The sequence below is a fragment of the Thunnus maccoyii genome, chromosome 12 (assembly GCF_910596095.1).
Source record: "Thunnus maccoyii chromosome 12, fThuMac1.1, whole genome shotgun sequence".
In the NCBI taxonomy this organism is placed as follows: Eukaryota; Metazoa; Chordata; class Actinopteri; order Scombriformes; family Scombridae; genus Thunnus; species Thunnus maccoyii.
This window is the reverse complement of record NC_056544.1, coordinates 27,732,012-27,759,873: the sequence shown is the minus strand read 5'-3', so window position 1 is coordinate 27,759,873 and position 27,862 is coordinate 27,732,012. Positions and strand designations below refer to the sequence as shown.

General features: G+C 37.4%; 2 protein-coding genes and 1 long non-coding RNA gene across 20 annotated transcripts in view; 1 reads left to right on the top strand and 2 right to left on the bottom strand.

Annotated features, from left to right (window-relative positions):
* The window catches only part of LOC121908141 (disco-interacting protein 2 homolog C), a 239,593-nt gene extending 238,342 nt beyond the window's left edge, over positions 1-1,251 (top strand). For all 12 annotated transcript variants that reach the window (XM_042427899.1, XM_042427898.1, XM_042427904.1 and 9 more), the window contains one exon: positions 278-1,251. In XM_042427899.1, the coding sequence (XP_042283833.1) occupies positions 278-530 (253 nt within the window). In that variant the 3' untranslated portion in view covers positions 531-1,251. The remainder of the gene's footprint in view (positions 1-277) is intronic.
* Positions 1,015-8,028, bottom strand: LOC121908143. Its single transcript, XR_006099180.1, has 3 exons — positions 5,606-8,028; positions 4,877-4,974; positions 1,015-1,094 (listed from the first exon to the last, which is right to left on the bottom strand). It is a non-coding gene; the product is annotated as an uncharacterized LOC121908143 (long non-coding RNA).
* A 94-nt stretch (positions 8,029-8,122) lies between these two features.
* The window catches only part of zmynd11 (zinc finger, MYND-type containing 11), a 33,033-nt gene continuing 13,293 nt past the window's right edge, over positions 8,123-27,862 (bottom strand). For 5 of the 7 annotated variants that reach the window (XM_042429789.1, XM_042429795.1, XM_042429790.1 and 2 more), the window contains 12 exons: positions 20,344-20,505; positions 20,148-20,225; positions 18,613-18,705; positions 16,876-16,963; positions 15,244-15,299; positions 14,893-14,970; positions 14,128-14,246; positions 13,445-13,826; positions 12,178-12,252; positions 11,320-11,598; positions 11,040-11,225; positions 8,123-9,449 (listed from right to left, as the gene is read on the bottom strand). In XM_042429789.1, coding sequence (XP_042285723.1) covers positions 9,327-9,449; positions 11,040-11,225; positions 11,320-11,598; positions 12,178-12,252; positions 13,445-13,826; positions 14,128-14,246; positions 14,893-14,970; positions 15,244-15,299; positions 16,876-16,963; positions 18,613-18,705; positions 20,148-20,225; positions 20,344-20,505 — 1,719 coding nt within the window. In that variant the 3' untranslated portion in view covers positions 8,123-9,326. The remainder of the gene's footprint in view (positions 9,450-11,039; positions 11,226-11,319; positions 11,599-12,177; positions 12,253-13,444; positions 13,827-14,127; positions 14,247-14,892; positions 14,971-15,243; positions 15,300-16,875; positions 16,964-18,612; positions 18,706-20,147; positions 20,226-20,343; positions 20,506-27,862) is intronic. The other 2 variants (XM_042429794.1, XM_042429796.1) reach the window with 1 other exon arrangement.

The following is a 27,862-nucleotide window of genomic DNA, read 5'->3' as shown; positions in this document are numbered from 1 at the left end:
TCGAAACTTTTGTGTAAACAGTGTCACAGCTCTTGTCAATCAATTTTTTTTTGTCTTTTTAATGTCTTCGCCCATGAACAGAGCATTTCTGAGATCCCTGAATTCATTTTTTATGGAATTTCTTTATACAGACTTGCAATTTTTTCTAATATAAACACAATTTATTGCAAATTTACACAAAAATAATTGAACATTTGAAGGCAATGTCTTGAAAGAAGCCTCTATAAATGGATTAATTTGGTTATTTCTATGTTGTTTTCTTCTTCTGTGGCTCCAGCGCGGTGTTCACGTGGACCAACCTGCTGGTGGTGGTGGTGGAGCTGGACGGCTCGGAGCAGGAGGCCCTGGACCTGGTTCCTCTGGTGACCAACGTGGTGCTGGAGGAGCACTACCTGATCGTGGGCGTGGTGGTGGTGGTCGACATCGGCGTCATCCCCATCAACTCCCGCGGCGAGAAGCAGCGCATGCACCTGCGCGACGGCTTCCTGGCCGACCAGCTCGACCCCATCTACGTGGCCTACAACATGTAGCGCCGCCCCCCCCTCCCGCCCCACCCCCACCCCTCCAGGTGGCCGACATGGAAGGTGGATGAAGGATTATATAGCAAGATGCAAAGACGGTCCGCTCTTGAGACTGAAAAGGAAGAAAACGGAGTCTGAGGATGAGTTTCTGGCACGAGGGGAGAAGGTTGTGAGTTGTTGTTTTGCCCTGAGTCTTGTCTCTCAGGCAGTGCTAGCTCCAAGGCTAACTATCACTGCTAACTAGCTTCCAAAATCAAGTGGTTATATTTAGATTAGCAGGTTAAATGTTTTAATTTGGAGAAGTAGGGATTCATACTCAGCCTGAGAGACAGTATCAAGGCAAGAACCCCCCCCCCCCACCGACCCCTCCCTCCTTCCTTCCTTCCTTGTGCCGACTGTTTACCGAAACGTGGCAATCGTTGCAGCCTGCAGGCAGTAGAGGACAATCGTTGACATAGCAAAAGATTCTGGATTTTAATCTACGTGTGGCTCTCACTATATATTTTCCTTTTAAGTATTTGCTGAAGTCGCTTGTTCTTCTGTTTGTTTGTTTTTTTTTTTTAAAGGTGTCCTCTAAAAAAAAAAAAAAAAAAAAAAAAAGTTTAGGCTATTTTTTGAAACGGATATTTACACACAAACAAAAAAACAAACTGTGGCAAAAATGATATTTTACGTTTTTATTATATCAACCATAATAAAAAAAAAGTGCGAGATATGTTTTGATACGAGGGCGGGGTCTGACGGGGAAGGGGGGGGAGGGGGCGGGTGAATCGCAGCTGTCCTTCAGTTTTAGGTACTACACATGTTTTGTTTTCATGTTAGGCTTTTTTTTTTGTAAGCAAGTGTTAATTTTTTTTTTTTTTTAATCAGCATTATTTTCTGAACCAACCGTCCCGTCTCAGAGGGAAATCAGTGTGCTAATTTTCATAAACTAACAGCCTTTAACTCCGTTAACTATGTTTTTCATGCTTCAACCGAAGCGAAACAATACATAAATTTATATCATGTAAGTATGTACAAAAAGAAACCGATTTAATTTATTTTGTTTCTCTTTTAGAAGTGTATGACGAGACGTTCAAGAATGTTTTGCTCTTGAATATTTGCTAATATAAAAAAAACAAAAAAGCATTGTATTTGTCTTGAGTGAAACAGACTCACATCAAGCATATTATGGAAAAAATAGAAATATATGATTATAGATTATATTAAATGACGAGTTAAGGATTCACCCCGGACAAAAGCGGTTTGACACACGTTAACGCTTTTTTTATCTGCACGTTGGTCTGAAATGTTTGAGTCATTTAAGTGGATTTTTGAAGCTGTGAGGAGTTTCATTCCAGATTCTGCATCAAAACAGTGAAAATGTTCATCATGTTTTATTGGATTAAGTCTGAAGATTCAGTTTTCTTTTTTTTTTCCTCTGAAAGCCCAGAAGGCGTTTTCTCCTAAAATGAGTCATTTGTTCCCTCAAATTACAAATAATTCCCTCGATTCAGTCATTTTGCTAAAATAAATTGCTCAATCAGCCTCCTGTTCTCTCTTCGACCTCGACCGGTCAGACAGAAATTTGAAGAAGAACCTTGAATCAGAGTTTTTACTAGCAGGATAAAATCAGTAATATAATCGTCGTTTTTCCTACTTTAAAGGCACCCTGGAGTTTCGTAGCATTATGGAGTAATATTTACACCAGTTTGATTGTGCTGGTGACACATTTCTGCTCATCAGCTGTTGGTGACATGCAGAGAAGCGCCAACAAATGCAGTAAAGAAGACGGTTAGCTTGTAAAAGTGGATGTAAACCACGCAGGATTTAAAATGTTTTAAAAAATTATTCAATCTGTTCGACCTCGAGGATGCACTTCATGCGTTTTGGTGATTTCTGGGATTATGCTTCTCCAGGCTGCACGTAAACATGGCGGTTTGTTTTATTTTTGTATGTAAATACGTTGGTTCAGACGTTGCTTCCCGACAGGAAATTAATCAAACGAATCATCCTGCTTGACGTGTTAAGATTTGGAGGGTGTTTGTGTTTGTTTGCAGAGACGTTTACGTCATCGGAGGAACATAATTTCACTTTAACACCGAATGTAAACGTAACTTTTGTTTGTTTACAAGAAAACTCCACAAGGTACCTTTAAGTTTTAAATGATGTCAAAAATCATGTAAATGTTGCTTTAAAAAATCTAATTTCATCAGCCTTCATTTTATATTTCTGTCAATTAATGCACCAACGTTTCCACCTTAGTGAAGAGTAAAAACTTTTGATATTTTGAAAATATGATGAAACACACTTTGTGCCGTGAGAAAACTTTTCACACTGCAGTATAATTCAGTCACGTGTCATCAAACGCAGGAACAGAATCTAAAATAAGAAAACAGGATCTGCAGCTGAAGACTCACTTCAAAAAAATTGCAGGATTTCTCATTTTCCACATATCACAAGATCAAACTGTTTTAAATGAAAGTGGAGATATTAATTTGTGGAAATTAACTTGAAGGCACAAAAAACTGCATAATTAATACATATTATTACTTAATTAAAAGAGGGGAAACTGACAATTTAAATGCACAAAATAGTAATTTGAGAGAATGATTTGTTATTTATCATCACACATGATTAAAGCATCCTCAATGTCCTCTGCTGTAGGGAAACACTGATCGAATCATGACCTCTAGTGGTGACCGGGAGGCATTACAACAACACAAAACAAGGATAAGACAAGTTGGTGTCACTTTTCTGAAATGATTCTCATATATCATGTTTGTCATCCTGTCAGTAACTTCATACATCAGTCAGATTATTTTACTGGAATGAAACTCCTCATTTCTAACAGACCGACAGCTGTACTGGATTTTTTTTGTTTGTTTTGTTTTTTGTTTTTAACACCTCCGGCTGGGAAAAGGTGAATCCTCATCAACACCACGAGTGTCCCGACATGGCAGGTAGACGAGCAGCCGCTCCTTATTGTAAATATCAAAAAGTCAAAAGTCCTTCATATTTTTACATGGAGAGATCAATCAGGGCTCATATAGTGATGTCACGACAGGAATAAGAGACTGAAACAGGAAGCAGAAGGTGAAGGAGGTCAAAGGTCGGAGGGACACGACCTTCAGTCTGTGAAACGTGATTTTAAGGTCGAGAATGTTCTAGTTTCAACACGCGAGGATTTTTTTGAAAAAAAAAAGAAAAAAGCACTTTCTTCACCGTTTGTTTCTCTTTCTTTTATCAGCAAAATGTATGTCCCCTGTTTTTTTTTAAGGTTTTAAAAATGTCTTATTTGAGTTGACATAAGTCTTTCAATAAATATTTCAACAATTTTGACAATAAAAAAATGAGATGTTGTCTTTAATTTTAATATTATAGTTGTTACGCAGGTTTTGGGAAGTTTTTTCAGACCATCTAGTGACTTTTACTCGAACTTATTCAAAGATTTCCTGCATCATTCAGGAGTAAAAGTTCATGTGATTTTTCTCAAAGCTGTGAAGCGTTGAGTTTGTTGCAAAAATAACAGACTTCTTTTAATCTAGTGCTGATTTATCTAGACCATTTAAATAAAACTGACAATCATTTTGATCATCAATCATTTGAGGGATTTCAGCTTCTCACATGTGAAGACTTTCTGCTTTGAATATTTTTCAGTTTTCAACTGTTTCATGGAGAAAATTATTTAAGATAGTTTTTAAAATTTAATTTTCTGACATTTTTAAGACAAAAATTGACTGAAAAAATGATTATTAGTCACATAAATTAAAACATTTTCCTGCATTCTTCTGAGACAAAACGCTACTGGTGGAATGTAAACAAGTACATTTACTGATATTTTACAATTTTTCTGACAGTTTACTGATATTTTAGCAATATTTTAGTAATACTTTGTCATTTTTTGACATTTTACAAATATTTTAGCAATATCTTTCAGACATATTACTGGCAGGCACTTTACTTAAATACTAGTTTGATGTTTTTGTACTTTGAGTATTTGGGTATTGTTTGTTGTACTTATACTCCAACACATCAGAAAGACAAATACTGTACATTTTACTAGCTGTACTAACTTAGATTAAAATTTTATGGGTTTTTTTTACAAGCATGTGATTTGTATATAAAATACATGCATTGTTATAAAAGTTGCCTGCTGACACATTAATGCATCAGTGTTAAAATGCAGGTTTGTTTTAATTTTGTTAGTATTCAACAACTACATCTCCCATGAGGCTTTGTGTCAATAACTGAGACTAATGGTACTTATTTCTTAAATGCTAACAAAAAACTTGTTTGTTTTTTTTTCTTTGTTAAAGATTCAGTTCACCTAAAATACAAACAAAATGCAAATAAAAATTCAAACTCTGACTTACCTGTCATGGTATCTTGCAGCCATGCAGACAGTAACGCAGATCCACGTTCATCCCACTACGGTTCATGGTGTTCCTGTTGCTCACAGTGGTGGAAGATGCTGTATTTAAAAAAAATCCAGAAACAATGTTCAAGTCACAACAACTTTTATAGGAACTATTTCTTCAGTAGTCCCATTTAATCATCATCATCCAGAGTAACTGGAAAACTGCTCCTGGGAAGAGAAGTTGTAGTTAAATCTTTTAAATATATATTTTTCAATGTTTTGAGCTCCACAAACAATCAGAAATCTCAAGAAAATATCTCAAAACATGGATGAATAAAACCAAAACTATCTGCATGGATGGATACAGCTAGAGAGACTTTTAGTTAACTGACCCTTTAATATGACAAAGTACTTAAATTTTAGCATCCAAAACATTAATTTTTTTCACATATTACATCAACATTCAGTCATTAAATCAACTAAAAAAAAAAAGGAAACACATGAACTTGTTGATACATTTATTTCCTCCATGTTAGCACATAGAATATATTTATATACATATTGCTAGCTAAAGCATCAAAAAAAACAACAAAAAAATAAAAATGTCGGGAGCATAGAAAATGTTAAGCCACGATTAATTGTTTACATATGGACAGAACAGAAGAAGATGACCTACAGGAGGTGAAGACAGAGAGGAAACTTTACGCCGGTTTTATTCCACTTTAAAAAGTACATAAATACTTACATGAGTACAAGAAGGATTTCAGTACTCACACGGTATCGCGTACTTGTAATACTCTGGAATAAGGAGACAGTTAAAAGTCTTTGTTGCGGGCGACAATCTGATGGATTTTACTCATTGAGGCGATGAATTTTTTTCAAGCTTCGGAGATTTAGCTCGACTGAAGTTCCAGAAAAATTAAAAATTTAAAAAAAAAAACAAACACCATTGTCATATTGCATTACTCTGAGGGAGCAGGAACTACTTCTTGTTTACATGATGTGAGGCAGGGCGGGGGAGAAAAAATATAAAAGGATCTGGAGATACACACACCTTTACTCATGCAGTTAAAAACCAGAGCTACAAACTGGAATGACATCTAAACTGTTTTTCCACATAGAGGGCGGGGGGAGAAAAAAAAAAGAAAATAAAAGAAAACACTGAACCCTTTTTCACGGCTGGATGGACGAATATAAAAAGCAGAAAGGTCACATGTGGGTAATTAAAAAAAACAAAAAAACAAGAAAAAACAACCTATCACCTTCAACAAGTGTGCTGGTTTGTGGAGAACATGCATTTATTGGTTGGTTTTCAACAAAACGTTAAAAAAAAAAAAACACATATTGAAATATCCGGATACATGGCGGCGGGTGCAGAAGTAGGTCACCGTGGTAAAAAAGGTTAAAAAAAATAAAAACACAGACGTGCTGAAAATGACACGAACCTCAGAATGTCGCGGTAACAACAGAAGTCGGAGAGTTTGATATGATAACGGTTGTACATTGTACAAAACTAGAACTAACAGTCATCCAGGTCGCTGTAACACAGAGAGAGAAAAAAAAACAAAAAAACAGCTGAATATTTGTGGTTTCATTTACAATGTACATATAATATGAAGGAGGAGATATTGACAGAATGACATTTTATTTACATGTAGTGCAATGATGATTTAAAAAAAAACAAAAAAAACAAGAGGAGACGGCATTGTTTGACCTTGAAGCCTGTAGATGAGAACTGTGATAAAACACAACAAAGAGGCGAGATAAATGTTCCAGAAATACAAAAAAAACCACCTTGAAATCAAATATCACTGTGAGACAAAGGAACAAACTGCAGCACGCTGGATTAAAAAGAGGAAAAAAAAAACAGTGGCTGAACTGTACAATAACATTTTACATCTTAAAGTGATACACTTAAATGAGTTTTCAAAGCGAGACTCGGCGACGACTGTGTGAAGTTTTTAAGAGATGAAGTCTGGAAGTTACCGTAAATTCTCTAATAGTGGATACTTCTCAAATAACAGAATACACAGCGGGGTTTAAACTCAGCATATCCATCCGATTTATTTATTATTAATCAACCGTTTCGTCTATAAAAACATCAGAAAACAGTGAAAAACGTCCGTATCGGTATCTAAATTATCCTCAGTTACTTCCTGCAAATTCCATATTTCACACTAACTATAAGCAGGTTTTGAGTTTGTATTAAATATACTCTCAAAAACAGAATTAGTGCACCGACTAAAAACACTTGTAGGATTGAAACAAATAGTTTAATTGATTCGTTTGATCAAAAGGAATCAAATAAGTCATTTATCAAGCAAAAATGGCAAATATTTGTTGGTTCTAGCTTCTTAAATGTGAGCAAACTTGTGATTCCTGAGACTAATGATTCAATTCATAGAAGGAGGATAGGGTAGATTGATAGATAATGAACATAATCACTCGTTGCAGCCGTGATTTGATGTACAACTGGTGAGTAAATGAAGGTGAAGTTTTCTCTTTAGTTGAGGTAAATTTAAGGCCTGTCCACTATTTGAGAATTTACGGTATTTTGTGTATTTTATGCTCCAACTGGTCACAGAAGCACAAATTGATTAACAGAAGTCCGTGTGTTAAAAAAACAAACAAACAAAAACAAAGCATCTATACAGAATAACTGAATTATTTTCCTCCGTTCAGTCAATCTTCATAACTGAGGAAACAGTCAGACTTTTAAAAGCATCACACTTCTCAAAGAAAGTCAAAAAAAAAAAAAAAAAATTGGCAATTTTATTGCCCCTTTGAAAAAGTTTTGCAAGGAAAACTATAGAAAAAGATTAAATTTGATCATTCACATTTGCATAATATTTTATATTGGTCCATCCGTCGTCACTTCTTATTAAAACACCAGACGCTCCACGAGCTTCTGGTCTGATCTTTTTTTAAATTTTTTTAATTTTTTTTTTTTTTAAATTTTACCATAATGAATGAAAAAGGACAAACTATGAAACTATCAACATGCATGTAGCCTTACTTGGAGTAAGAGGATGTGAAAAGAAAAAAGAAAGACAGGCACTGACCACCAACTACAGCATAAGCAGTGAAAGAGTCTCATAGCTAGTCACTTATAAAAAGAAAAAAAAAAAAAAAGAGTTTTGAGTGTACATCACTATAAAAAATGATACCGACGACGCTCGGGGCGGCGGGGGGGGGGGGGGGATACGACCACCAACTAATTTATTAAGTGGAAGAGTGCGGAGGGCGTGGGGGGGGGGGGGGTGAGGGGGGGGGGGACTCACCAGATCTTCTCAGGTAGGTTCAAAAAAATGGATTTTTTTGGCAATTTTACAAGCATTTTGGGTTGTTAAGAAAATAAAAGTGTGCAAAAAAAAAAAAGTGGAAAAACTGTCAAATGGAACCTCTCTAAGATCCAGCTCAGGAAAGATTTCTATACATTTCCCCAATTTAGAACTAATTAAAAACTTATTTTTATATCCGACTCATAAAAATTACAGTCTATTTAAAAAAAAAAAAAAAAAATCCCCCAAAAATGTGCATAATAATATTAATTAGGATAATAATAATAATAAATGGAAGATTTCTTTCATCGGCGTCTTTTAAGGCCGACCTCGTGACCCTGTTCCCAATAAGTGACTTTGAGGACAATAATAAGATTTTTTTTTAGGTAGAAATGATAAAAAGGTGCTGTCCACCGCAAATAGTTTCAATAAAAAATAAAAATACATAAACGTCCGTGAGCCATGTCATCCGCGATTCAATATCTTATGCAGTTTTTAGTCTTTTTTTTTTGTTTTAAATAGGTTTTCTCTATGAAAGCAGATCTAGTTCAATGCTGTGATAGTACTTACGGTAATGTTTTCATTCTTTCTTTTTTTTTTTTTTGTAAGATCGACGGTGTGTATTTGTTGCATTTACAGTAAGAAAAAGAGATTTTTGTAAAAAATCAGGTAATAAAATGTATTCAGTTAATGCTCATCTGTTACTACACACTTAAATAACACATTCTCTGACACAAGTTCAAAATTAGCACTTCAGTAAAAAAAAAAAAAAAAAAAAAAAGGAAAAAAGAGAGAAATAAAGTTGGAAAACAAAACACAAAAAAAATCATACCATAACTCTGCATTCGAGCCATGCTCTCAACCGATCTGTTCGTGATTCAGAGAGAAATATAAAATAAAAATCTAGAAAGAAATAAATCAATACAATGGGTACATTAAATAATAATAATAAAAAAAAAAAGGGAACAAATTTGCTCTTTTCACACAGAAAACATCGGGTCCACAAAGTTTTCAGGAAGGCAAGTAGAGAAGCAGAAGGATTGAGTGTGTGTGTGTGTGTGTGTGTGTTGTAGACACTGACTGACAGGAGGAAGAGGAAGAGGAGGAGGAGGAGAGGGTAAGAGCCAATGGCGTGCTGTGTAGGGGGAAGGGGCAGAAAGGGAGGGAAGGGGGGGCGGGGCTTGTTCATCTCTTCCTGCGGCAGGTTCGTTTGTGGTCGGCGTGCCAGTGCTCCTGCTGACACTTGATGGAGCAGTACGAGGTGTTCCAGCAGCAGTGGTACATGGCCTCTTCCTCGCAGTTATAACACTGAAAACAACAAGACAAACGGCTGCAGTTACAGCTTCTGGTGCTGCTCCGAAAAAAACAACAAACACAGCAGCTCTTCAGAAAACTAATTAAAAGAAGCTAAAGTATGAATATGATTTAATTTATACCTTGATTTATGATTAAATACTTGCAAAATTACACTCCCATCAGCCTCAGCTGTACTTTGTGTTTCATGCTAATTAGCCAGTGTTAGCATGCTCACATGCTAAACTAAGATGGTGAACATCATACTTGTTTATCATCAACATGTTAGTATTTAGCTCAAAGCATCATTGTGTCCATGTACAGCCTCACTGAGCTGTGTGTATTAAAACAGCAGTCAGGTGTCCATATGAGCAGTAAAAGAGGTTTTCCTCCTGTTCATACTGGCTGTTAAAAGATCCTTCAAATGTGCTTTCAGTGTAAATGATGGAGGCCAAAATCCACAGTGTGTCCACACAGTCATTTAAAAGTTGATGTGAAGCTTCTATTCAGCTTCAGCAGTCTGAGTTAGTCATATCAAGTGGATATCTGATACATTTACAGTCTTTACAGCATCAAACTCCCTCTTTGTGTTTCCTCGGACAGTGTTTCCCTGTTGAGCTGCGGTGGAAGTATAGTAACAAAAAGAGGGACTTTGACACTAAAAACACTGTAACATTGAAAGATATCTACTTGATTTGACTCATTTGAAGCTTCATATTAACTTCAAATAAACTTTTAAATACATTTCTACACAGAAGGAGGACTGTGGATTTTGTCCTCCATCACTTACATTGTAAGTACATTATGAAGGATCTTCTAATGGTCAGTATGAACAGGAGGAATGATTACAGCAACAAAAACATGTTTCACTGTTTAAGAAAGACCTGAAAAATTGTGAACCTGCCCCCCTAAGTCTTGTTAAGTGATGAGTATCAGCTGTATAAAATCAGATTCTTGTGATTCTGATACACCAGCAGACAGAAACACCAGAATAATGTGAGCAGAGGAGAATAAAGTTGTCCTTCTGAGTTTATCTTAAGCAGTAATTTACAACCTTGAGAACTGAATTTGAACTTCAGTATTTTCTTTATGTATGAAGAGAGTCCGTTTAAATTCTGTTCAAACCAACTTACAACTATGTTATCTGGGAAATTATACAAAATATTTTATGAAACCTGTGATTCAGGCTGTATTTTCCTAATGTAGAACTGTTCAGCTGTTACTCCATTAAAACCTTGTTTCCATCATTTTAATGAGGGTACATGTGCATAAAACAGCTGTTTTATCTGGGAAGATATAAATATGACATAACAGTCACTCTTAATTCAGGTTTTATCTCTCGAAACAAGATATAATTATTAAAAAAACATCCGAATTAAAGACAAGATCAACAAGATACAAGACTAAAACAATTTAAAGTCTGTTAGATTTAGTTTACACACTGTTATTATTATGTGGCAGGAAGTCGTTTCAGTGCAACTTTGGTGCCTTAAATCAACATGTGGACATTTAAACTGACATGAGTTGTAGTTTTGTTAAAATGCAGATGTTTTAATGACTACTACATCAAATCTAAAACTCATATTTAATCGCTCCAGCACTCACCCACTGCTTCTTCTTGGTCTGGGAGATGAGCTGTTTGTGTTGAGCCACCAGCTTCTTCACCTCCTCCACCAGCTCCTCTTTACACTTCTCCTTCACCTGCTTACACTTCCTCTCCATCTCAGCCTGAGCTCCGGACACCGCTTTGCTCACCGCCTGGCGTTTCTCCTCCTCCATCTCCGCACGGAGCTGAAGGGACGAAGAAGATCGATGATTAAAAAGATACTTAATTAGCGGAGCTTTAAGTTTATCCGTCTCCAGCTTATCCAGTCATCGAACGCACCTTCTCCAGAGCCTCCCGGACGACTCGCTCCGTCTCCCTCTTGTTGTCGGCCTTCATCATCTCCTTGACGTCGTTGAAGACTTTGGTGTACTTCTCGTGGCACATGTTCTGGCAGGCACCGTCGGTGTTGGTCTGGGTGCCGCGGTGAAGCGTGCGCGGCGACCCTCCGTTGGCCTTCTTGGTCTGCGTGGACACCGACAGCTTCTCGGGCTGCTGGGGCGCCGAGGACACCGGGATCTCCTGGCTGGAGCTGACCGCCTCCATCTCCGGCTCCGGGTCCTGGTGGAGAGGAGAGGAGAGGAGAGGAGAGGAGAGGAGAGGAGAGGAGAGGAGAGGAGAGGAGAGGAGAGGACGGGAGGGAGAAGACGTGTTTTCAGATGACGCCTGATAGAAACATTGATTGGTAGACGACACACTTATAAAGACTGACCTTAGCTTCAGATATTAACGGGTACTTTTTATAACATTTCCTTGATAATTCACTACACTCTGAGTGCCAACTTTCAGCTTTCAAGTGTAACCTTGTCACTATTTTATCTTTTTATTATAAAAAATCCTCTAAAGACTCAGATTTTAGTCTGAACAATGCTCAGTTTTTTTAAATGTCCTTTAATATTTTGAGAGTTTAAAAGAAATCAAACATTTTTGATAAGTAACTACATAAAAAAAAATATCTATAACTGTACAAATCTTCCTTCTTGCTTATATGTTATACCTGAAACAAGCTATAATATCAGCTTAGATGATTTATTAACGGGGCTCTAACAAAAACAATAACTGTGTCCTGCTGCTGTTGAATATCATCTGCGTTGCCTCCGTCTGATGGTTGGAGGTTATTTTAAATGACAACCAGCTTACACTGGCTTCTTCTTTGAGCTCCACCAGTTGAGTGCGGCGGCTTTTCTTCGCCTTTGGCTCCTGGCTGCCTTTGAGCTGAGAAGAGAAAACATAAACATTATAGAAAAGACTGAAATATGTTGAATATCTTGGCTCTCTTGTTCCAGTCTAGACTGTGAAAGCACTGGGAGAAAATCACTTATTATACTCAGAGAGGAACCTTGAAGCTACATTTATAAAAGCTATTAAGCATCTAACTCTATCACAGAGAGACGTGGTTCAGTGTTCAGTCACTGTGTCGTCTACAGTCCACCTGAAAAATGTGTTTAAATTCATATTGTAGAGAAAGAAACAGAAAAATCTTTCAAGAATATTTCAATTTATTCTTCAGAATTTAACACAATGCTGCTTTTATCAATATTTAACATATATTTTAATTATCTCAATTTCTTATTCTTGTTTCTGGTTAGTTTAGTTTTTATTTTAAAGAGATTAAAAACGACTGATAACTGCTGCTCAGATGAAACAGCATGAATATCACTTTATCCAGGTGCTAAAATTGTCCTTCAAACCCCTTTTCCCCCTTTGGTCCCCAGATATAATAATCATGATGATGTTAATTTAATGTTTAAACAAAAAAAGCTCACTAACAGTACTGACTGTTAATAATGTGGCCACCAGATGGCACTGTTTGTTATATTTATCTCTACAGTGTTTCAGTTTGTCTTCTTTTAAATAAGCATTAAATAAATGTGTTTATCTGTTTATTTAGTCTTTATGTTGCTCTTTTAATCACTCATTTAGTTTTTAATCACTTCAAATTTGGCTTAAGAGCAAAAACACAAATAAAATAGAATAAAACTTGTTTGTCCACCAGAGCGGACCATCTCTGCAGCACAAGAACATGTAACACATAAAACATAGAGATGGAAAAAACACTTCAGTATAAAGTAAATTACAGCACAAAAGACAATAAAATACACATAAAACACTTAAAGCAAAGTAAAAACATTAAACTACAACATTAAAATCAAATGGAGCTGGATTTGTGGCTCTTATTTATTATTTTAAATGCTGATTGTACTGAAAAAAGATGGATATACACACACAGATGAAGTGATTAAATGAAGAGCAGACACTTCTTTTTTTACAGTTTATGCAAATTTCAAACTTCCAAAATGTAATAAAGACGAGTAACGTCTCCTCATCTACTCGTCCTGTTAAACATTAGAGACCAACAGTAAACATTTTAAGAAGCAGCCAAAGACGGATGCGACTCCCTACTTACATGTCGGACCTGTTCGTTGCTGGTGGAGGAGATGCTGGACTCGGCTTCGTCCGTCCGCTCCAGCCTGTCCGTCCTCCCGCCGCCGCCGCCGCTGCTGCTGCTCTCCTCCTCCAGCTGCTGCTGCTGCTGCTGCTGCTGCTGTTGCTGCTGCTGCTGCTGTTGTTGTTGCTGCCGCTGGCTCTGGCTCTGTTGATGATGATGTTGATGATGTTGAGGCTGGCTGCCGTCGTCCATCTTGGTTTTCCAGAAGCGTCCCTCCCTCAGGAAGCGCTGGTAGACCTCCAGCTCCTCGCAGGCTTTCTTCCAACCGTTGCTGCGCTTCACCTGCCGCTGCTGGACGCTCACCTTGATGTCCTGGATGTTGTCTGAGGGGATCCACGCTCTGGGGGCGAGTCAGTCAGTTAAATAATATGTAAATAATTTAGCTTGATGTTTAAATGTTTCTTGAATCTGATTTGTTCCTAAACTGGTTTAAGCAGCATAAAGTTGATTTATATAAGCTGCGTTCTGCTGGGAGAGCTGTAACTCATGTTGGGCGTTTTAAAGAACAATAAATTATTAAAAGAAAACATAGATTTTATGTAGAAACCAGGACACCTGTGGTCTCGACCTGAGCTGTTGATATCCTACCAGGACTGATCAAACAGAACAGAGAAGCTGTGATGTCTTCCAGCTGTGCTAACCTCTGGTGTTGGTGTCCAAAGAAGCGTACGTCCACCTGGTTGTCCTCCCTCTGAAGAACTTTGGCCGGCCAGTAGCCGAAGCCTTTCATCTTGGCCCAGACTAAGTCATGGCTGGGGCTCTGCATGATAACACACACACACACACACACGACCAAAGATACGGCTCAGTGGAGATTTTCTTGCCCGTTAAAAGGGGAGGACGTGTCAGTTTCCAGATCTGTATTTATATTCTGGAGCTTCACTTGAATATCTTTGCATGATTTAAAAGTTAAAAACTTCTTATTTATCTCATACTGGCTCTTTATGCAGCCGCACGATTCAGCCTCTGTCTGAAACAGGCGGTTTTAACTTCAGATGAGACTATTCTGTTCTGACTGGCAGCTTCAGGAAGCTCCGAAGGCTACGTAAACAAACTGTAGTAGCAGGATTTTACTTCTTTTTCTTGTTCCTTACTTGAAATATAAAGTTTTCAGCATTCAGAGCAGGCTGAAGCTCTGGCTTTTGACTTTCAGGGGGCATTTTTTACATATGATCACCTCAAGTTTTGGTACCTTGACCATGTTTAACATAGACATATGACGTTATAAGAACAGAAAATCACAAATACGTCCCCTTTAACAAGCAGAACAAAGGTTAATATGACAGTTCACCTGTATAAACATAAATGCTGCTGCTGTTAAAATAAAAAGAAACTATGTGTTTGTGAATCTGTTCTATTTGGTTTGGTTCATATAAGCCTGGCGGAGCAGGTTTGGTTGTACTCACACAGGGGTAACAGAACCAGTTCTCGGGCCGGGCGTTGGACAGGTAGAAACAGTTCTTACACAACAACAACTCGTTCAGCTGGGAGACAAAACGAGAGGAAAGAGACAGAGAGACGAGTTTAACGTGCGGAAGCTGTTGAAAACTCTGAAGATAGAGTCTCATATCATGTCTGTTGCTCCAACAAAGAACAATCTCATATCTCCTCCAGGTTTCTATGACCTAAAAGCAACGTCTCTGGTGTTTATCTGTCCGTTCCTTTACGTAACAAAAGGTTAACAAGCTTATCGTTTATTTTACATGAAACACAAAGTCCAGAGTGATGAGAGGTGTGATATTAAAAGCTTGTGGTACCTCATGACACGTGTCACTGAAGAGCAACCGTGCGATCTCCGCCTGGTCGCTGTGAACTGCAACGTATAAAAAAAAAAACAAAACACACAGAGCTCAGCAAGAAAAGTCGTCCATTGATCGTAACAAATGAACAACAACATCTCTGCCATCACTTCCTATCTCTCTCTCTGTCAGAGAATAACTGTGATTTATTTATACATCCTTGTTTTTTCCAGATGTGGAGGTGAAATGACTAGCGCTGATGTGGCCCAAAACGACTTCAAATGATGCATATAAACAACGAGATTCACTGATATTTTACAAAACTTTCCATAAACAAGTCAGAGCTCTTCCATAAGTCATCCTCCTTCCCATTTCATACAATTTTATTTGTTTTTTTAGACAATACCCAAGAAGATTTAAGCCAATTTGTTTAGAAAAACAGGATGTTTGACTAATTAAACTCTAATTAAGAAGAATCTGCAACTAAAGTCAGCACATCCTTCATTAGTGAGTCTTTTATCTTATTCCTGCTGATCCTCCAGGACACGGATGATACCAGGAGAGATGTTCTCATTCTTCACTGATGATTCTTGTTAGCTGATCTTTGCTGGAGGGTTTTTGTTGCTCTACCTTCCTTCTTTAAAACACTCTGAAGGTGATCTACTGGATTCAGGTCAGGGGGACAGACGTGGCCACATCGTAGTTTTCATCACTTTTTTTCTTCTTTAAAAACTGATTTTTTTGAAGTGTGTCTGGGATCATCGTCATGTCGGAAAATTCATCTCCCGCCAACCTTCTCGATACCGGGAGTCATCTTTTCATTCAGTTTTTGGGTATAAAAACTTGTATTTATAGCTTCATCTATAAATGTCATCTCCACTGCACCTTCTGCACTCACGCAGCACCGTAATTCATGAAGAAAACACTTGTAAAATTCCTACATCCTGTTCTAAACTGACCAAATCTTCTGATGCTCCCATAAAAGTCTAAATCTATAATATACCACATAATGTTTAGAGTATCAAAACTTAAAAGTGCACATGAAAACTGTCATCAAACGCCTGGTCGCATTCATTTTCTTGTTTAATTCTTTGATCAGATAGTTTCTGATGAAATTCAATATTTTGCAAATAACCATTAATGATTAATGATTGGTTTAATTATCGATTAAGTTGCAGATTATTTTCTCGATTCATTGTTTCGTCGATAAAATGTCAGAAAATATCAGAAAAATGCATCGTTATAACATCTTAGAGCTCACGGTGACGACTTTAAATGTCTTGTTTTGTCTGATCAACGATTAAAAATCCAGAAATATTCAGTATTTACTGTCGTTTATGACAGAAAAAAAACACGACAAGTAAATATTTGGCTGTTTTTTTTTTCTTATTAAATGACTGAAATGATTTTCAAAATCGTTGCCAATTAATTTTCTGTCAGTCAATTAATCGATTAATCGTCTAATCATTTCCGCTCCAGCTTAGACTACGTTCACTTTTACAAGTTTGGCTTCATTTGTCAAATGACAAAAGTAGAACATATTTATATTTCTTAAACTATGACATCAAAACAAATCATTTTGGTACCGAAACTCTGCTGTCATGTCGGTAAAATAACCAACAACAACATATTCAAACCTGCAGAACTCACCTCCGTACAAAATGGCGGTGTTGTGAACAATCAGCTGGACGTCTGCTTTAAACTCCTCGTAGCTCTTATACTTTCCTTCAGACAGATTCTGACAGAGACAAAAGAAGAAAAAGAAAGAAAGAAAGAAAGAAAGAAAGAAAGTGTGTCAGAACAAATACAAAGAAGTCTATTCACATGCTGTGTGTGTGTGTGTGTGTGTGTGTGTGTGTGTGTGTTGACCAACATGTGAGGAGTCCAGGAGAGGGCAGTGTGCTTATTAACACACAAAGACAGACACACAGAGGTCTGGGCAGAGCTCCAGTGTGTCTGGCGGTGGCTGTGTGAGAAGCACCGCTGAGTCTCCGCTGACCTCACACACATTAAAACTACAGCTGGTAGATAAGACCCAGAATATAAATAATGATATATGAATATTTTCACATTTACCTCGATAACCACTTCAGATTTATTTGTCCTGATTATTTACAGCATCACCTGTAAATGATTCTTCACTTCTGGGCTGATCGGCTGCATCTCAAAAGTTTTCTGTCTTCACCTCCTTTGGATTCAGAACCAAAACTACTCTGTACACCAGTTTTTATCAAACATTAAAGTCTCTCTACACTCAAAACTGTGTTTTGCTTATTATTATTTGACTTGGATGTTTGCACTTCTCTGTGCAGAATGATGTATGTTCATCTGCTGAAGGAGGAAAGCTTCTCTGTGTTTAGATTGTGAAGCTACGAGCAGGATTTGTGACATCAAAACTAGTTTGGAGCCAACTGTGGGTCATTATGCAACTTAAATAAGTGTGATGTGGAAACATGAAGCCTCCAGCGAACAAACACTGAGAACGGACTTTTCTTGTGTCCAGCAGTTCAACTTTTGACATAAAAAACTATTTACATACTCAGAGATTCTGGTGATGTCATTTCAAGAATCGAGTTCTTGGTAACTGGACTTTTTTTTGTTGAAAACCATATTAAAATTATTATTCAAAGCAGAGTATTTTTATAAGTCTTAACACATGTCTGGAGGGGATCTTCAACAACATGAGGGAAATCAATACTAATGTGAGCCGAGCTGAACGCTGTTATAATGAAACAACATTATAAAAGGACATGAACTGCATGTTTCCTTTAACTTTTACTTCGAGTTACTGGAGCGCAAATGAAAAATGCAAGTTAGATTCTGTCCAGTCTAAATGTTTTTAGACACAAAATACAAAAGATAAGCATCTTCATAAGTTCTTGACTTGTTTTTTTTACGACATGTTTAGTCGATGAGCATCAGCTGTTCTACTTAACATTTCACGCTGCCGCCTCAGTCAATTAATCTTGATGGCCTTACTAGCTTTAAAAGCACGCTTGTTTGTTTATTGTTCCCATGTGGTTCAACTCTCACTCATGTGCAGCCTAAGATTTATGGTGTTAAGATAAACAAAAAAAACCCCATTAATATATCAAATATGAAGTGGTGTGTAGTGTACACTCAGTGTTATGTTATTACAATATGAATGACTGCTGAATGCTGTGAGAAGAGACGTTATCTGTGTGAAAACAATATTCTGTTGATCCACATGTTTGTGTAGTGTTTGTGTAGTGTGTGTGTGTGTGTGTGTGTGTGTGTGTGTGTGTGTGTGGGGGATGTGTAAGGGCGACCAAAAAACATTAAAAAATATGTGAAAAGGGAAAAAAAAAGGGGGGAAAAATACGAGCAGATGAAATGAGAAGGAGAGTTTCACAGCATGACTGTTACCTCCTGGATGTTGGAGACGTCCAGCGCGGTGTGGATCAGTCGTTTGTACATGGGATGTTTAGTGTCTTTGCCTTTCTTGTTCAGGTCCACTGCCTGCAACGTAGAGGAGAGATAATGATTTAATGTCCCTTTAGAGAGGAAGGAGGAGGGGGAGGAGGAGGAGGGGGGGGTGTTAGAGGGAAGGGATGCAGTAAAGAAAGAGAGATGGAGGCAACATGGAGGGTAAATGGTGAGATTTGATACCACTTTTGTAAGGAGAGAAAGGAGAGACGAGAAGGAGAGGAGGATAATGTGATTTAACACTTTTATAGAGTCGAGGTGAGAAAATGGAGGAGATGAGGAAGCAGATGGAGGAGGAAGGTTGTTATTGTTAGTTTTACTGGTTCAAAATTTTAAATGTACTGTTAATATTTATTTTATTATCGAAGAAAAACAATGGAGATATTTCAGAAATGCTCCGTTGGCCTCTGAGAGGGCGGACGGGTGGTCATGTGACTGACAGGAACGCCGAGACACGACAAACTGGTGCTGCCGACTATCACTTACAAGCCAAAGAAAAAGAGTTGTTTTGTGAGTAGTGGTGATCAAAAATCACACTTGGAGTAAGTGTGCAGGCGTTACTCTTTCCATTGATGCCCTATTTTAATAGTCCTACACTTACATGATGCACGTATAACTACACCCCTTCTTTAGTAAAAATAAGACTCAGTCCAAGTCCTACAGCATGATTAGACATTTTAAGAGCTTTAGAATAACGCAGCAGACAGTTTTACTCATAATAACAAGAGTACAAGTCCTCAGATGCAAAACTAACTGATACATTAACTCACAATCACTGTGTGAGAATCGCTGGTTTTCATGCAAAAGGGGAAAATTCATCTAGATTCCTGCAGTTTAAGAGTAACTCAAAATAATTTTTATGTCTCCAGTGGTAGTCATAATGACCCAGAATCAACCAACTGAAGTCCAACTGAAATAAAACTGAGCAGAAAACAGCAAATATAAAAAAATATTTATCTTTATTTTATTACATACAGGTCAGGATCAGTCTGAAAACTGAGGGCAGCTTGTGTCTTTTTAAAGGATACTTCAGTAGAGCTGCAACGATTAGTTGATTAAACAATTAGTCAACTGACAGAAAATAATTATCAAAATCTATTTTGATAATTGGATAATCATCAATCATCGTTTTTTCATTTTTAATGTAACATTTGCCAGGTGCATCCTCACACCTTTTCTGTCATACATGATATTTAACTGAATATCTTTAGATTTTACTGCTAATCAGACAAAACAAGACATCTGAAGACGTCACCGTGTGCTTTAAGAAATTATAAACAAGCATTTGTCACTATTTTCTGATATTTTATAGATAAAACAACTAAATAGAGAAAATAATCTGCAGGTTAACTGATGGTGAGGTTAGTTGCAGCCCAACACTTCAGCAGGGTGGATGTTTGCTGATACACGTGTAAGATAAGCATATGTAGCTCAGGAAAGTGTGTGTGTGTGTGTGTGTGTGTGTTTGCTCTCACCCTCTCCTTCATTCGCTGGATAATGAAGCGCAGGTATTTACTCATTTCCTGTTTGTTCAGGTTCTTCTTTTTACTGCCCTGCATGCACATGAAGAAGAGTTTAAAACCATAACAGCACATGTAATCAGAATACTTGCATACAGACACATTAATTTAATACGTATGATGGTCTTGAAGACACACTCTGACCACCTACCCTGCAGGCGACACACTGCCAGTGAGACCCTCCGTCTCTGGGTTTGCTATCCTCCGACAGACATTTGAGGTGATAAACCCGGAAGCAGTTGTCGCACGTGAGCACGTCGCCCGGTAGGTGACACTCGAAGCAATACCAGTCGTGGCTCTCTGTCTCCCATTCCTACCGGGAAAACACAGCACAGCACACGGTTAGGGTGACCCCCCCCTCCAACCCGCCAAACCACAGCAGGGGAGGTAAAAAAAAAAAAAAAAAAACCATCTTCATCCACCAGTGGATTAAAAACCAGCTCTCAGATTTACAGATTTGTGATGATTCTACAACAGAGTGGTGTTCAGAAGGTGTCGGGTTTGATCACACACACACACTCCACTTAACTCGGTGAAATAGAAAACATCTAAACGCCGAGGCTGTGTTTGACTTGCAAATACGGCTTACAGTCGCTCCTCCTGCTGTTTTGACTTTAAAAAGAAAACTCTTAAACTCGCTCTAAATACTTCCGTGATTATGAATTTATTTGGAATTTCTATGTGGCTTTTAATGATCAATGTGATGCTTCTGACACTGACAATGATTAAAAGTTAAAAGGTTAAATTTAAAAGCTAAATTAAAAAAAAAAGAAGATTGGCTGGTATCCTGCTGTTCTAGCTGCCAGAGGATGCACTAATTCCACAATTCACATCCAAGAAATTCCCGATACTGAACAGAAAGTACATGTTAAAAATGTTCCAGCTAGGGTGACTGAACAGTCTCAGAGCAGATCCTGACACACAGTCATGCTCGTGCACCTTCAAAACACACTACTTCATTAATATTCTACATGAAGCACTCTAAATGCGCATTTTAAAAACTTTCAGTCTGTGGAAAAATTCAAAATATATATATGTATATTTTAAACTTTCCTCCTTAATCTGATTATATCAGTAAGAAAAGGAAGAGAAGAAACTGAGGGGATTTTTTTTTTTTTTTTTTTTTTGTAAAGCTCATTTAGACACACAGTCACATTGGCCTTAGTGACAGCGGGTGGTGAGAGCACCGGGTTCAGAGCATTGTGCCAGAAGGTCACTAGTTCAAACTGTGAACCAGCTGTGAAGATCTGGGAGGGAAAAAAGTGGATGAGAAATCCTCTCCCCTGTTCGCTTCTCTGTGAAGCTGCTGGGAGCAAAATGGCAAAAAACTGTAGTTTATATATGAGAGTGTTGTAGTTTATATATGTGAGAGTACTGTAGTTTATATACGAGAGTACTGTAGTTTATATACAAGAGTACTGTAGTTTATATACGAGTGTTGTAGTTATTTCCGAGAGTGTTGTAGTTTATTTCCGAGAGTGTTGTAGTTTATTTCCGAGAGTGTTGTAGTTTATTTCCGAGAGTGTTGTAGTTTATTTCCGAGAGTGTTGTAGTTTATATACGAGTGTTGTAGTTATATACGAGAGTGTTGTAGTTTATATACGAGAGTGTTGTAGTTTATATAGGAGAGTGTTGTAGTTTATATAGGAGAGTGTTGTAGTTTATATAGGAGAGTGTTGTAGTTTATATACGAGTGTTGTAGTTTATATACGAGTGTTGTAGTTTATATACGAGAGTGTTGTAGTTTATGTACGAGAGTGTTGTAGTTTATATAGGAGAGTGTTGTAGTTTATATAGGAGAGTGTTGTAGTTTATATAGGAGAGTGTTGTAGTTTATATACGAGAGTGTTGTAGTTTATATAGGAGAGTGTTGTAGTTATATACGAGAGTGTTGTAGTTTATATAGGAGAGTGTTGTAGTTATATACGAGAGTGTTGTAGTTTATATAGGAGAGTGTTGTAGTTTATATAGGAGAGTGTTGTAGTCATATACGAGTGTTGTAGTTTATATAGGAGAGTGTTGTAGTTTATATACGAGAGTGTTGTAGTTTATATATGAGAGTGTTGTAGTTATATATGTGTGTTGTAGTTACATACGAGAGTGTTGTAATTTATATATGTGTGTTGTAGTTTATATATGTGTGTTGTAGTTATATACGAGAGTGTTGTAGTTTATATGTGTGTTGTAGTTTATATATGTGTGTTGTAGTTTATATATGAGAGTGTTGTAGTTTATATATGTGTGTTGTAGTTATATACGAGAGTGTTGTAGTTTATATATGTGTGTTGTAGTTATATACGAGAGTGTTGTAGTTTATATACGAGAGTGTTGTAGTTTATTTCCGAGAGTGTTGTAGTTTATTTCCGAGAGTGTTGTAGTTTATATACGAGTGTTGTAGTTTATATATGTGTGTTGTAGTTATATACGAGAGTGTTGTAGTTTATATACGAGAGTGTTGTAGTTTATTTCCGAGAGTGTTGTAGTTTATTTCCGAGAGTGTTGTAGTTTATATACGAGTGTTGTAGTTTATATACGAGTGTGTTGTAGTTTATATACGAGAGTGTTGTAGTTTATATACGAGTGTTGTAGTTTATATACGAGAGTGTTGTAGTTATATACGAGAGTGTTGTAGTTTATATACGAGAGTGTTGTAGTTATATACGAGAGTGTTGTAGTTTATATAGGAGAGTGTTGTAGTTTATATAGGAGAGTGTTGTAGTTTATATAGGAGAGTGTTGTAGTTTATATAGGAGAGTGTTGTAGTTTATATACGAGTGTTGTAGTTTATATACGAGTGTTGTAGTTTATATACGAGAGTGTTGTAGTTTATATACGAGTGTTGTAGTTTATGTACGAGAGTGTTGTAGTTTATATAGGAGAGTGTTGTAGTTTATATAGGAGAGTGTTGTAGTTTACATAGGAGAGTGTTGTAGTCATATACGAGTGTTGTAGTTTATATAGGAGAGTGTTGTAGTTTATATACGAGAGTGTTGTAGTTTATATACGAGAGTGTTGTAGTTTATATATGAGAGTGTTGTAGTTATATATGTGTGTTGTAGTTACATACGAGAGTGTTGTAGTTTATATATGTGTGTTGTAGTTATATACGAGAGTGTTGTAGTTTATATATGTGTGTTGTAGTCATATACGAGTGTTGTAGTTTATATAGGAGAGTGTTGTAGTTTATATACGAGAGTGTTGTAGTTTATATATGAGAGTGTTGTAGTTATATATGTGTGTTGTAGTTACATACGAGAGTGTTGTAGTTTATATATGTGTGTTGTAGTTTATATATGTGTGTTGTAGTTATATACGAGAGTGTTGTAGTTTATATATGTGTGTTGTAGTTTATATATGTGTGTTGTAGTTATATACGAGAGTGTTGTAGTTTATATATGTGTGTTGTAGTTTATATATGTGTGTTGTAGTTATATATGAGTATTGTAGTTATATACGAGAGTGTTGTAGTTTATATATGAGTATTGTAGTTATATATGAGTATTGTAGTTATATATGAGAGTATTGTAGTTTATATATGAGAGTATTGTAGTTTTATATGAGAGTACTGTAGTTATATATGAGAGTATTGTAGTTTATATATGAGAGTGGGGCCCACTTGATTTAACTTACTGAATGCCTTCTTTTATCCTAATGCGCACATGTTGCTGTAATAGTTTTTTTTTTTTTTACTAAGTCTCATTAAGGGGTTCAAGTGAAGGGCACAGAGACGGGAAGAACTGCTAGAAATTCAGCTCCTCATCAACCTGTCAAGCGTCCAACTCCTCCCACTTACAGTCTGGTCCGGCTCAGGAGGAGAGCAGCAGAGTCGTGACTGTGAGTGCAGCTCAATAAAAAAAAACAGCACTTCAGTTTCTTTACTTGATGTCTTCTCCATGTGTTTATGCACTGTAGGTTGAGGTTTTTTTTTTTTAAATACAGGATCTGATACAGCTTATAAATGCAGAGACAGTCAGGTATAGAGCTTTCTGAGCAAGTCCAGTTGTCTAAAAAGGCACGAATGCAGATTTAAAACCGACTTTGTGCCTCCGTCGGAAGTGTAAGGGGCGAAACGAGCCCGAGCACAACCATAAATAGTCATGAGGACAAAAGGAGTGAAGACAGCTCTGACATTCACTCTGCCAGTCCCTGCAATACCAAAGACCCTGATCAGAAGCAAGGCCTGCCAGGAAGCACTCCACACTCTGAAATCTAGGGTTCATCGAGGGTTCTTCTGAAGGATAATCTAGACCTGCAAGCTACCTCACCTACAGGATGCGAGTACTGAGTAAAACTTTTACAGACAGCTCGTATAAACGAATATAGTCGATTGATTTGTCGATCGATGGAAATTTAAACCGTAAACCATTTTTATGAATTGTTTATGGCGTTTTTCAAGTAAAAATATATATTTTCCTGGCTGAGTGATCGGTCAGACTGTGTTTCGTACCAATTTCAAGAGTCAAAAGATTAAAAAAAAATGTTCCTTTTGTTTTGGAATTTGGGAAGACCGCCACTAAAATGGGAGTGGGAAAGGGTTAGGAGCTCCTGGACAACAACAACAACCCGCTTTAGTTAAGAATTTAGCAGAAATAACATCAAACTGTGAAAAACACGAGGCAGTAAAATCAGCTAGGTTTGTGGACTGTTGCGTCTTCAAACCGTCTTGGTTTAGTGATAAATCTGTGGTATGTAAGCATGTGAAAAAACTGAATTTGAATGCATTAACTGTATTTTATTTAGGTCAATTCTCTGTAGATGGAGAGCTCCTAACAACTGGGTTAACAAAACTCATCTTTATTCATTTGCTTTACATATCTGCAATGCAAAGTACCACAGAGTATGTAGGAGTGATAACGGGTCAGATCTCACAGTGTCACTCCAAACGGTTCATCTGGGAACATCCACAGATCCCTCAGAGGACCTTTACTTTTCAGAGTGTAACAGACTCTTCACCCACACAAACACTTGACAATACAGAGATGGTCCTTGTGTTCTGTCGAGTGTCAAAAGGCACTTCACTATTGTTGGACTGTATGATGAAAGACAAGTGGCTGACTTCAAAAAAAAAAAAAAAAAAAAAAAAAAAAAAAAAGGCTGGAGCTCTTTGAGCCGAGGACAGCGAGTCTGTGGTTTTCAGCAATGTGAGTTTCTACAGGAGCGAGGCAAACATAAGAAACAAACAGCAAATCATAAGAACGTTTTCAAAAGCCCATGCAAACTTAAAGCTAAGCTAAGAAAACATTAAGCTTTAAAATTTGCCAGCAAAAAATCAAAAGCCAAATGACAGAAAAACAGGAAAATTCACTAAACATCCTGAGAAAAACCTATTTGGAGGGAGAAACAGGCCCTTCATTAAAAGCTGCCAACAGAGGCAGAGGCTTGGATAGTGATAGAGGAGGCAGCCAGAGCGTTGGCTGCCTTTACCTGTCTTCCCACTGCTTTCCGACTCTGGTTAACAGCTCTGTACTGTCAGGAGTCAAGCTGGGACACGCCGGAGAGCAGAGCAGAGCCGAGGCTGAGCGGCGGGGATAACCTGCCTTCTAATGACCTACACAAAACAACTCTCCACCACCTGCTTCTCTAAAAGAAGTGCTTCGCTTTCTTGTGGTCTGATATATTCTTTAAGATCCACATAATGCAGGCGACTGAGCTATGAAAATATGCACGTCTGCAGGTTTTACCGACATCCCTGCATCTTTTCTGCACATTCATTTCTTGGCTGAATTTGAAACGTTCAAACATATAATCGGCTAAAAAGTGGTTGGCCAGTGTCACATTAAGTGAGTCATTCCACTCTGTGCCTACAAGGAGAGGTCAGGTGATAGTTTTGTCAACAAATCCCACAAAAAGCATTGTGTGTGTATGTGTGTGTGTATCCAAAGCCGGATATATCTTATTCCTCTGTGCCATAGAGCTCCATTGTTGTCCAAAAACTATTAAAAAAACCACATGAACGAGCCCACACACACACACACACCGCTGCACTGGATGACATATTCCTCCATTACCATGAACACACACACTGTAGTTTATTTTGACTCAATCCCACACACACACACACATCATCCTGCTGCCAGAAATACTCACAAGAGCACCAAATGTGGATTAACTGCAGCTGAATATAGTCTCCGACAAACGCTGTTTCCTCCTGTTTAAGTAACATTTGCTAAAAAACTACAAAGTCCAGCCTTTTCTTTATAAATAAAAGTATGTTTGTAAGCTTTTTTTAATTAAATTAATGTGTTGGTTTTGGTCTTTTCATGCAAGATATTGACAGTGACAAAAATATAAACGATCACCAGCCACAACATTAACCACAGAAGTGCAACAATAAGCAACATTATGATAAATCGGTGTTAGAAGCACTATAATTTCTATATATTTCATTTTTTTTCATGGTAAGCCACCTTAATCTTCCTGCATCTCATCTCATGATAAAATTACTTGAAAATCTATATTTGATTTCATAAAAGCAGATTAATGTTTACACTTTAAAGCCCTGTAGAAACAACACACTTGATATTTAGACAAATATCTGAGAGCTTTTTTTTCCCATTTGCAGTCTTGTAGAGAAGAGTGTAAATATGAATAATATAATAGCAATCCACTGAACATCATGTCAAAATAATGGGTTAGTAAATCAAATGAAATGGAAGAAATGTGTATTTGTGATCTTTTAAAAAAGTGTTTTAACTCACTACTGTCAAAAGTGCATCAACACATCATATCATGTTCATCATCATCATCATCATCATGCATCACAAGGGCGCAGATTCAAGTTAGTTTCAACACCAAACTTTCAAAAGTATCAAAGCATCCAACTGTTTTTTTTTTGTTTTTATGAACTTCATCCTTAAAAATAAGCTAAATTTAGAAGTTTTAATACATTTAAATACATTTGGGGCAAACCTGGATTCAATCTGACTGGAGATGGTGCATTTAAAAAAAAACAAGAATTTGGCTGCTGCTGTTTTAAAAAATGTTATGATCAGTGTGCGAATGCCGTGGTTATCTGTTTTGAGGAGTAAATATTCCTGAGGTCAACACAAGGACACGCGGCACACGCCAGCTGGATTGAATCCAGGCGCTTGCGGAGGAGGAGGGAGAGCTGGCCTACACCTAGTAAAATGCTTTACAGTGCTTCTCACTGACATTCAAACTTTTTTTTTTTTTTTTAGTCGGCTCACTGAGCGATCGCTAACCTGAAACAACCGGTCGGCTGTGTTACTACTAGCAGCAGGCACGGAGTGATAAAAACTAAAGGAGCACAACCACACAAACCCACAACCTCCCCTCCTTCCCCTCCTTCCCCTCCTTCCCCTCCCACCTCCACCCTAATTTATCAATTCAAAATGAAGAAACAAAAGAAAATAAGCATGCCAGACAGAAGTTAAGCACACAGTAGAACACACCCCCCCTTCTGAGGAGAACTACAACTACCAAGACCAAAATACTACAAAAACTCACAGATGCTTGCTACCAACCTGCGGCTATGCTAGCATTGCTTGTCGTCTCGCATTTAAGACACAAATTAAGCAAAAAAACACTTGATTACTGATCAAGCTGCAATTTACACTTGATATCTGGTTTACAGCTTTACTGTAACATGTAGAGGTTTTTTTTGTTTGTTTGTTTGTTTTTTTTTAAAACCAAGCAACGGCACATCTGTA